Source organism: Alosa sapidissima, chromosome 15, assembly GCF_018492685.1.
Source record: "Alosa sapidissima isolate fAloSap1 chromosome 15, fAloSap1.pri, whole genome shotgun sequence".
Classification (NCBI taxonomy): Eukaryota; Metazoa; Chordata; class Actinopteri; order Clupeiformes; family Clupeidae; genus Alosa; species Alosa sapidissima.
In genome coordinates, this window is record NC_055971.1 from 29,976,056 (window position 1) to 29,987,598 (window position 11,543).

Below are 11,543 nucleotides of genomic sequence, written 5' to 3' on the forward strand. Positions count from 1 at the left end.
ATGACACTCCATGAATGAGACATTTGTTAAGACTTTGAGAATAAAAAATAATCTTTGAATAATTAGATTAGATTAGATTAGATTCAACTTTATTGTCATTTAGCAGAGTACAGGTACAGAGCCAATGAAATGCAGTTAGCAAGAAGAATAAGAACAGTGAGTTACAGTGAGTGAATGCGATGGATTTCCAAGCTTACATAACATTCGATTATCTCATTTTTGTAATGAGTTTACTGATGAGATCCCTCCATTTATGTGTACTTTGGTCTGATTTTGAACGGGTAAGAGCACTTGACTTGTCTCTTCAGGACAACTTTGGCTACGACCTGCCAGCGGTGGAGGCAGCCATGAAGAAGCATGAGGCCATCGAGGCGGACATCTCGTCCTACGAGGACCGCATCAGTGTGGTGGTCGAGCTGGCAGCCGAGATGGAAGCCGAGGGCTACTACGACATCCGACGGATCTCCGCCCGCAAGGAGAACATCCTGGGCCAGTGGAAGCTGCTCAAGGAGCTGGTGGTGGGCCGCAAGACGCGGCTGGAGAAGAACCTGGCCCTGCAGAAGACCTTCCAGGACATGGTCTACATGATCGACTGGATGGAGGAGATACAGGTACCAACAGCAGGGCCTCAGTGGTGGTCTGTGGTCTGCCTGAATAACACTGACATTTTAAGTGTGGTTGTGTGTGGTGGTAGTGGTGGGGGAGATCTATGACATTGTGAGAAAGCTCCTTTCTGACTTTCTGTCAATGGATTTAGATATGTCACACACATTCTTCATGTTTATAAACTATTATTGGACCAAATACCAACAAGTAAATCTATTTGATAGAACCACTCTAGACTTAATGTCTAGATTTCCAAAATTTGACTTACAGTCATATCCCAAAGGAATACTTTTGTGTCGCTCAGTATGTTATGGACAAACAATAAGCAAACGTAACTGTTTATTTTGCATTGCTTTGAATGAAAGTCTCAAGCAAAAGACTCGATTTGTGAGACTGACCCCTTGTGAGACTGAATCTGTCTCCTTTCTCCCGCTCTCCTTTTCTCCCTCCCTCTCCCTCTCCTTCCCTTTCTCCCTCTCTCCCTCCATCTATCCCTCAGATCCAACTGCTGTCTAAAGACTTTGGGAAACACCTGCTGGAGGTGGACGACCTGCTGCAGAAGCACAGCCTTCAGGAGGCCGACATCTCAGTGCAGGCCGAGAGAGTGCAGACCCTGAACACTGTGGCCCTCAAGTTCACCACCATCGAAGGTGAGTGCTGCGGTCCTCAGATTGCCCCTGTAGTAAAGCACATGAAGCTCGCTGGGCAACAGAGTCCTCAGATTGCCCCTGTATAGTAAAGCACATGAAGCCCCCTGGGCAACAGGGTCTTTAGATTGCCCCTGTATAAGTTATATATAGTTATACACTACAGTTCAGAAGCTGGGGGTCACTTAGGAATGCCCCCTTTTTGAAGGAAAAGTTTATTATTTGTCCATTAAAATAACATCAAATTAAAAAACAAATACAGTGAAGAAATGGTTCATGTTGGAAATGACTATGGCGGATGACTGAAAAGAAATCTACCATTAGGAATCCAGGACCAGGTGCCAGGTATGCATTCAGGGGAGTCATCCTGTGTGATGTTTTGTTGTTTGTTTATGATTTGATAGTTGTATTGTTTTGTTTGGCTGTAAAGCAAATCCACTGACCCCAAGAGCAGATGAAAGCATAAGTCAACAAGCCTCCTAGTCTGCCACACTAGCACTGCCTGTGTTTAGTCTGTGTGTAATTAAGACATTTTGTATAAGACACCCATCCCACCCTCCACTCTAATTACTGCTATTAGCACATTGGGCTGATACCGCACTTAAGGCTCACAACAGCAACGGCTCTGGAGCTTCTGTAGCCGTGTCTACATATGGAGCACTCTAGAGTTCAAACAGAGTTCTATAACCATGTCTACATATGGAGCACTCTAGAGTTCAAACAGACAGTTCTGGAATTATGAGACCATTCTGTTCCATCCTGTTTAGTGGTACAGTAGGAGCTTTGGTGTTGTATGAATCGCATTATGTGCTGAGTCTAAAACCTGTTCTTTTGAATTTTTTTTTTTACTTTTTAACAACAAAAAGTGGCTTTGTAAAAACAAAAAAAATCTGTTTTCATTTTATAAGCATGCGAAGTATCCTGTTTGGTCAAAAAACTGATAAATTGGATAAAATATGTAAATAAGACGATGGCCATATTTTTACATTGTAAAAGATCCTAGGGTAAAGTTAGTGATTTTTATTCCAGTGTAAATCTTTACTGTAGGTCCGCCACAAGATGGCAAGCATGTGTCTTACGAACCTTAAGTGCTCACAGCTGACGGTGGCTGATTTTCCACTCATGCTGAAAATGTGGCAGTTATCACCCTGAGTCTGAGTGCTGCCACCCCCCCCCCCCCCCCCCCCCCTCCCCGTGGCATGTCATGTGCACTTCGCACGCAGTGGGCAGGTGTACTCTCGTCCCCATCCCGCTGTGCCTGACCAGAATGGCACAGTAGCCATTGCGGTGAATAGAACGGTGCCTGTGCCAGTTTCCCATCAGCTCTCTGTGTGTGTGTGTATGTGTGTGTGTGTGTGTGTGTGTGTGTGTGTGTGTGTGTGTGTGTGTGTGTGTCTTCCGCAGGCTACCAGCCATGCGACCCGCAGGTCATCTGTAACCGGGTCAACCATGTGAGCACGTGCCTGGAGGAGCTGAAGCAGCTGGCGTCCACGCGTCGTGCCGAGCTGGAGGAGTCCAGACAACTCTGGGCCTTCTATGAGGAGGTGACACACACACACACACACGCACACACACACAGACACACACACAGACACACACACACACACACACACACACACGCACACTGTCATAAGCAGGTAGAAGGAGACTCTCCCATTATTCTCCCATCTTACAACAGGAACAGATCAGAGCACTGGTTTAGGATGTACCCAATACATAACGTACAGAATAGAACAGTTCATATGCGGCACATTTCTTATTTACTTCGATGGTGAGTTAGAAACATACAGAGATTAATACTGTTTTAGGAATATCAGATGACAGATTTGGCGTGTCACATTTTAGATTGTCAGAAATCAATAGAATGACTAGACAGATGGTCAGGCTGACCTTACAAAAGCTTGCATACGATACGATACAACTTTATTTGTCAGTTTGTGCTGAAATACTTTTTGCATCCCTGGGCAGCTCATTTAAGGATAGGAGGACAGCATACAAAGGACACAAACAATACATACATGTAAGACATATAGTAGCATCAATAGACAGGCATGTAGATGTAGGACATAAAGCATCAACAGACAAACATGAAACTTAGCCACACATGACAGTATCAACAGACAAACATGAGAAAGATAGTATCAAGCATGACAGAAGACAAAGCATACATATATTACAAAGAGGCTACATCAATACATCCAAACTTTGAGACATTGCATCCATGGATAAATATTGCACTAGATCTTAATGTTGCTGGTTTAACAAAATGATTGATTGATGTATACAAGAGTATCTGAGTCTGTTGCGGTTGAGAGAAGGAACTCTAAAGCGCCTGTTTGAGGGCAGTAGCTGATATTCTCTGCGTATAACATGTGATGTGTCCGTGGAAATATATCTGGCCAGCCTAAGCATACTCTTGTTGTGGGCTTCCTGGAAGAGTTGTGCTACAGGTAGCCCAATGATCTTTGAACAGATTTTAATTTGATGATGATGTAGTTGGCATAGATGGTATAGATACAGTAACTTCTGATGTGATGAGTAAAAGCATGTGGCAGTTAAATACTGTAGGTAGAGGCAAAACATCAAGTGTACACAAGACAGATGGTGAGTGACATTTATTTATGTTATCAGCCTTTAACTACAGCATGAGTTCCAAATGTTAGGGACAGATCACTAACTTCCTGGTGAACTGCAGATGACAATCGCACTCTCTTCAGGCTCAGTGTTTAGCCAGCTGTTGTTGTGCCTTGTTTGAGAGGAGTGTTTAAAAACTGTGTCGCCATGGTGACAGCTGGAGGAGTCGGAGGCGTGGATCCGGGAGAAGACGTCCATCCTGTCGGCGCAGACGTGCGGCAAGGATCTGAGCAGCGTGCTGCGCCTGCTGCAGAACCACAAGAGCCTGGCGGGGGAGCTGCTGAGCCGGCGCTCGCTGCTGCAGCAGACCATGAAGAAGGGCAAGCAGATCCTCACGCAGAAGAGCTTCGGCACGGCCGGCATCCAGGAGCGCGTCATGGAGGCCAAGGGCGAGTGGAAACGCCTGGAGGAACAGGCCGCGCTGCGCCTCGGCCACCTGCAGGAGGCGCTGGACTTCTTCCAGTTCGCCGCCGAGTCCGACGACCTGCTGGCGTGGCTGCAGGACATCTACCGGCTGGTGTCCAGCGAGGACTTCGGCCACGACGAGTACTCCACGCGCTCGCTGCTGAAGAAGCACCGGTGTGTGCGCGAGAGCCTGGAGAAGCACCGCGCCAACGCCGCCGCCCTGCGCAAGCACGCCGCCTCGCTGCCGCCGCCCTACAGGCAGCTGGAGGAGGTGCAGGCGCGCACGGCCGAGGTGGAGCAGCTGTACGCCGAGGTGGTGGACGTGGCCGTCCTGCGGCAGCAGTGGCTGCACGACGCACTCGCCGTCTACCACATGTTCAGCGAGGTCAACGCCTGCGAGGTCTGGATCGACGAGAAGGAGCAGTGGCTCAACAAGATGGAGGTGCCCGAGAGGCTGGAGGACGTCGAGGTGGTGGCGCACAGGTAACACACGCAGACACACAGACAGACAGACAGACAGATAGATGTGAAGATGGTGGCACATGCAGACAGACAGGTAACACACAGACAGACAGACAGACAGACCAATCGATAGATAGATAGATGTGAAGGTAGTGGCACACAGGTAACACACACACACCACAATGCTCACTAATGAAAATAAACAGACACATAGACAGACAGATTTATGCCATTTGCATAGGCACTGGATATTACAGTTCCGTTGGAATTCTTGTGCACTGCTGTGAGAAACATCTGTTTTCTACCAGAGGTACAGTAACACAGGGTCTAGTAAGAGATATGGTATGCAGGGAGTGAAGTGTGTCTCTGGTAGCTCTCTGGTAGTAATATAAAAGACTATCACATAGTCACGTGCACTGATGGGGTCAAGAACCCCTGTAGTGATGCACAGGGCTCCACGGGTCATGGATGGAATTTTTGTAATATCATGGATTTGTTTTTATCATGGAAATCTGTTCCAGACATGGAATATCAGGGAATTTTGTTTTCACAGTTTCAAATATTCTTGCCAAAATAAATGAATACAAATATATTTCCAGGCAAGATTGGTATTCACTGGGCTATTTCCATTACTGCATGCTTGAGTGGTTGTGGCTATTCCTGCTTTATTCATTTCTCAATTCAAAGAAAGTCAAAATTCTGGAACACTACGCTGCTTCTCTGGAATCTTTGGTCGGTACATAGGGTACATTAGTCATGGAAATTCAGAGAAAAGTCATGGGATTTTACATTTGCCTTAGTGGGAACCCTGGATGCATTTACTGACGCTCTTTAACGTGGCTATTTAACATGTGAAACGCTTCACTCTAATGGTATTTTCTTAAGTTTCTGTCATTCACTTTCATTTTTAACTTTCTCGTTTTTTTTACAATTCATGAATGGTTTAATTGAATTCTGAGGGCCTCTCATTAAGACTTCCCCTTGCTACCCTTGTTAGGTTCGAGAGCCTCGACCAGGAAATGAACAGCCTGATGGGAAGAATACTGGATGTCAATCAAATAGTGCAGCAGCTCCTGGACAACGGCCACCCCAGTTCCACTGAGGTCAGAGGCTGTCAGGACCACCTCAACAGCCGGTACGCTGCAGCAGCACACAGTCACAGCACAGCACCGCACTCTCTCAACACCGCTGTGTTGGTGAAACAAACCACTCTTTTAGAAAAACATACTGTATGAAGCCCAGTGTTGTCATATTTTCATTCATTCATTCATTCATTAATTTATTCAACCTTTATTTCATGCTCGGAAATACAGTTGAGGGCAGTCCTCTTTTCCAGTGTAGCCGAGATACATAGTAATCAAAATATAAGGCCAGTGTAGGCCACTAACAAATCATTGTATGTGAATTCATAAAATATCAATAAAACACACAATAAAAGAATTAGTAAATAGATAAATAAAATACAATAAAAATATAACAATTTGTCCAATAAATGGCAATGAGGTAAAAGCGTAGTTAAGAGGTCAAGTAAAACAACAAGTTCAGAGTGAACATTGGGAACTCTGAGCTGGAGATGGTTAGAAGAGCGGGTATGGTGGACATGTGACTGCCAGAGTAGTAGTGAAGACATGTAGGGTGGGAGTTCACTCATGATGGCTTTGTATATGTACAGAGCCAGTTACAAATCTGATAGCCGAATGATAGACAGTATCAAGAGAAGTAAGGGTAGCATTCTTATAAATAACATCTCCTTAATCCAGCAATGGCAAAAAGACAGCTTCAACAATCCTTTTTCTGCATGGCATGGGAAGACTTGTTTTGTGTCTGTAAAGGAGACCAATCTTTTGCCTTAGCTATTTCGCTAGGTAATCAGTATGAAATGAGTAGTTCAGTTTGTCGTCAAGCCAGATGCCCAGGTACTTGTATACAGAAACTTGCTCAATTTTGTTGTCGTTTAAGGTGGTAAGATGCAGTTTACTAAAATCAATGTCCCTTGCCCTTGTAAACAGCATACATTTAGTTTGTTTGCATTTAAAACTAATTTAAGATTAATTAGTGCTTTTTGCAATGCATTGAAAGATTGCTGCAGATTGTCCATTGCTTGTGAGACAGATTTACTTACACAATACAAGACAGTGTCATATTTACACACTACACTAAGCCGAAATATAGTTAAACACTACCATTTAGCACTTGGAGGTCACTTAGAAACGTCTTTGGTTTTGAAGGAAAAGCAAATTGTTTTAAAAATATTTTAAAATAACAGGACATTGATTACAATTTAATTGAAATTCAGTGTAGACATTGTTAATGTTGTAAATGACCTTGGTGGATGATGGAAATCTGCTATCAGGAATATAGGACTAGGTGCAAGGTAGTCATTCAGACTCGTTTCAGAATCCCATGCATAAACACTACAGTGCTGGGGAAACAAACCGCTTGTACATGGTGTCAGTATATCGAAATGGATACACTTTACCCAAGAGATCAGATTCTGTTACATTCAGTATCCCTATTTTTAGAGTTTCCTGCTTACCAAAAAAAGCCTGTCGTAGTCCCCTCTGATCTGAAGGAGCCTGGGTCTCTGTGACGCAGATGACCCTCGAGAGCCCTTCAGACGCCCGTCTCTAGTGCCCCCTGTGCCTGTTGCTCTGGCGCTCTGGTGGCGACGGCGGGCCTGGGTGGCGGGCGAGTGCCCGTGGCGGGCTGGCTGGCTGGCTGGGCTCCAGGGCGGCCATATTGAGCCAGGGGAGTGTGACGACTGAGCGGGTGCGGGAGGCCGTGTTGGGCGTCTGTGCTCCGACCTTGGCAGAGACGGCATCTCTCGGCAGGACCATCTGGGCTGCCACGCGGGGCGCTGAAGTTAACACACCCCGATGCCTCTCTCTGGTGCCCTCCTCGGCCTGCGTTTAGGTCGTCACTGTCGTCACAAAAAGATAATAATATACCTGCTGTAATAATTTGTAGTGATAGAGTAATTTCCTGTGTAGTAGCCGCATTGTGTATAAGCCGCAGGACGATGTTTTTGCAAGTTAAAAGAAACAAAACCATATTAATACCATATTAACTGCCCCCTTGTGTTAAACATTCATTTACAACTAAATGAATGTATAAGCCGCGGCTAATAGTTGGGAAATTACGGTAAAGGTATTAATATTGACTGACTTTTAAATCTACCTCAATTTTTATGATCAGTTTTGACTTAAATTTGTGTGCTACAGATGTACTGTATGGTTATCTTTGGATAAGTTTTTTGTCAGAAGTAATATTTAGTTTTTAGTTTGAAATGAGAATCACAGTTAATTATGCTGTGTCCTTTACAGACTGTCTACTATTTACTTTAGCCATTGTATAATTTACCATAAATTATGGACACACAGTTCATATCTAATCACAGGTAAACTCAAGCACCTCAGGATAATAATCTCATATCAGAGCCGTGAAACGTTCTCTGTTCTCTGTGCCCAAAAAAGGTGGAACCGCATCGTGGAACTGGTGGAGCACAAGAAGGACCACCTGGACTCGGTTCTGCGCATCCAGAACTACCTGCTGGAGTGCGCTGAGATCAAGTCGCAGATCCAGGACAAGCGCAAGGCCATCGACGCCACGCAGTACGTGGGCAGCGACCTGGGCAGCGTGCTGGCCTTGCAGCGCCGCCTCTCCACCATGGAGGGCGCTCTCTCCGTGCTGGAGCCCAAGCTGCTGCACCTGCAGCAGGAGGCCGAGGAGCTGGCCACCGCGCACCCGGACAAGGCCGTTGAGGTGCTCGTGCCCTTCGAGGGCATCAGCCTGGAGTGGGAGGAGCTCAAGAGGACGCTGCAGGGCTGCGAGGACTCGCTGACCGTGGCGGGGCGGCTACAGCAGTTCATCCAGGTCAGCAGATCACCTTTACATGCGTTCTTACGAGGACTGTGTTCACATGTGTGTGTTCTAACTTTATCTTTATTGTGTTCACATGTGTGTGTTCTAACTTTATCTTTATTGTGTTCACATGTGTGTCACAACTTTATCTTTATTGTGTTTACATGTGTGTGTTCTAACTTTATCTTTATTGTGTGCACATGTGTGTGTTCTAACTTTATCTTTATTGTGTTTACATGTGTGTTTTAACTTTATCTTTATTGTGTTCACATGTGTGTCACAACTTTATCTTTATTGTGTTCACATGTGTGTCACAACTTTATCTTTATTGTGTTCACATCTGTGTGTTCTAACTTTATCTTTATTGTGTTCACATCTGTGTGTTCTAACTTTATCTTTATTGTGTTCACATCTGTGTGTTCTAACTTTATCTTTATTGTGTTCACATCTCTGTGTTCTAACTTTATCTTTATTGTGTTTACATGTGTGTTTTAACTTTATTTTTATTGTGTTTACATGTGTGTTCTAACTTTATCTCTTCTGTAAGTAGATTATTGTACTGTATGTGTGGCTGGGTGAAAGGTTAAAGATAAATTTTAGCTATCTAACAGAAAAAACTGTATTTTAAACTGTCTTTCACCCAGCCAGCCACACAATTGCTGTGTTGAAATTGACACAAAATGTGTTGTCCCTGAGCACACACAGACACATCACCTTTTAGAGTGGATGAGGTGTTTCACTACAAGAGCCTAGAAGTGTCCTCTTATGGAGAGATACCCATCATCTAAGCCTATCTGTCTTTGATGCTTACCATTAAATCACAGGAATTCCATTATATTATTGGCTATCACTGTTTATTAGTTATCTCATGGAACTCCATGCCATGGTTATCATTGTGATTTCTAATGAATTACATTTCTGTTACATTTATGAAAGTAGCAGATCCTTTCATTCAAAGAACCTTAGAGGATGTGCAGACATTACTATGTGTGTTCCCTTGATATCAGACCCCTTACATTAGACATTAGGAACATGTTCTCCTCTGAAGGGTAATGTGCATCAGACTCATGACCTGGACGTTAGGTGCGGTCAGGAATGTAGATAGATAGATAGATAGATAGATAGATAGATAGATAGATAGATACTTTATTGATCCCCAAGGGTAAATTCAAGGTCTCAGTAGCATACAGACATCACACACGACATGCACTTACAGCAGAAATGGTAAATATAAGTATAAACATATAACCAAACTCCACTGTACAAACGTGCCCTCTTCTGAAGCGTAACATGCGTTTCTTTCTCTCCGCAGGACCTGGACTCCTTCCTGACGTGGCTGAATGAAGCGTAACATGCGTTTCTTTCTCTCCGCAGGACCTGGACTCCTTCCTGACGTGGCTGAATGAAGCGTAACATGCGTTTCTTTCTCTCCGCAGGACCTGGACTCCTTCCTGACGTGGCTGAATGAAGCGTAACATGCGTTTCTTTCTCTCCGCAGGACCTGGACTCCTTCCTAACGTGGCTGGTCCAGACGCAGACGGCGGCAGCGGCCGACGAGCTGCCCAACACGCTGGAGGAGGCCGAGCGGCTCATCAACTGCCACGCGTCGCTCAAGGAGGAGATCGGCCGCTACGAGGAGGACTACGAGCGCCTGCAGGCGGTCAGCGAGCTCCTGGAGGCCGAGGAGGCGCCGCTGCCCTATGCCGCGCTGCAGCAGTGGCTACAGAAGCTGGACGTGGGCTGGAACAAGCTGCTGGAGATGTGGGAGAGCCGCCGAGAGGTGCTCGTCCAGGCGCACATCTTCCACCTGTTCATGCGCGATGTCAAGCAGGCCGAGGCCTTCCTCAACAACCAGGTGAGAGAGACGCTCCAAGGAAGACTTTGACTTTAGCTAGACTTCAATGAAACTTTTATTTTAGTTCAACTTTAATTGTACTTTTACTTTAGCACAACGTTACAGTAACAATATGTTTACTTTAGCTAAACTTTAATAAAACTTTTACTTTAACTCACTTGTTCATGCGTGAAGCAGGCCAAGGCCTTCCTCACTATGTGAGAGATAGAGATAGAGAGAGAGAGAAAGAGAGAGAACGAGAGAGAGAGACTGAACCACTGATGCGCCAATGAAGTATTTTACTTCAGATAAACTTTACGTAATAGCAAAGCACAAAAGAGTTTGAAGCTGTTGAAGCTGTTGATGTCAAAACTAAAACCCTATGGTTTTGACATAAATATAAGTACAAGAAAAGCTGTGCTTCAACATCAATGCAATAAATCCGTAAATAATATAAAAAGGGGAGTTTTCTTTACTAATATGCCACAAAACATTCTACATCAGAAATGGTTGCATGATAAACCCACTGATCTCTCTGACGGAGGAGAGAAAGGACCAAGGCACAGTGCAGTGAGTCTGATCTGCAGGGCTGGAATTCATTAGTGTAAAAACTGGACAAAGGGGTCTGTCATGTGTATATCAAACTCATGCAAGGTCCTGGTCCAGGCCACAGGAGAAGCTAAAGCAGACCCAACATCTGGGAGTCATCTCCGGACATTTGTGTGTTGGCCCCTCATATCCGGACATTTGTGTCCTGGTCCCTGTCTTTGGTGATTGGAGTGGCTTAATGGCTTAATTATATCAAGCGGTGAAGGCTTGCTTTTGAAGCTGTGACTGTACTGCTGAAATTAATCCTTTGATCTCCCCATTCATCATATTTGTACTTTATGTTATTTTTAAGTTGTACTAAGCAGGTAGTAATCTTTCGGTCTTACACGCCAGTCTGGCTTCGTAGTTTTTTGTTTTACTTTTCATCAGCGCAAGTCTCCACATAAGATCCATATAATTAGTCTCGTTGACACCAGACTCTTCTCAATTGAGAGTGGGTCTGGAAAAGGTTCATTGACTTACAACTTTCAGCAGGGGCGGAAATT

At 44.7% G+C, this 11,543-nt stretch overlaps 1 protein-coding gene across 1 annotated transcript in view; it reads left to right on the forward strand.

Moving 5' to 3' along the window:
- Positions 1-11,543, forward strand: part of LOC121684053 (spectrin beta chain, non-erythrocytic 4-like) — a 93,798-nt gene that overhangs the window by 26,960 nt on the left and 55,295 nt on the right. The window contains 7 exon segments of the mRNA XM_042063983.1: positions 309-611; positions 1,106-1,256; positions 2,658-2,797; positions 4,045-4,775; positions 5,752-5,889; positions 8,228-8,627; positions 10,114-10,470. Of these exon segments, the coding sequence (XP_041919917.1) occupies positions 309-611; positions 1,106-1,256; positions 2,658-2,797; positions 4,045-4,775; positions 5,752-5,889; positions 8,228-8,627; positions 10,114-10,470 (2,220 nt within the window).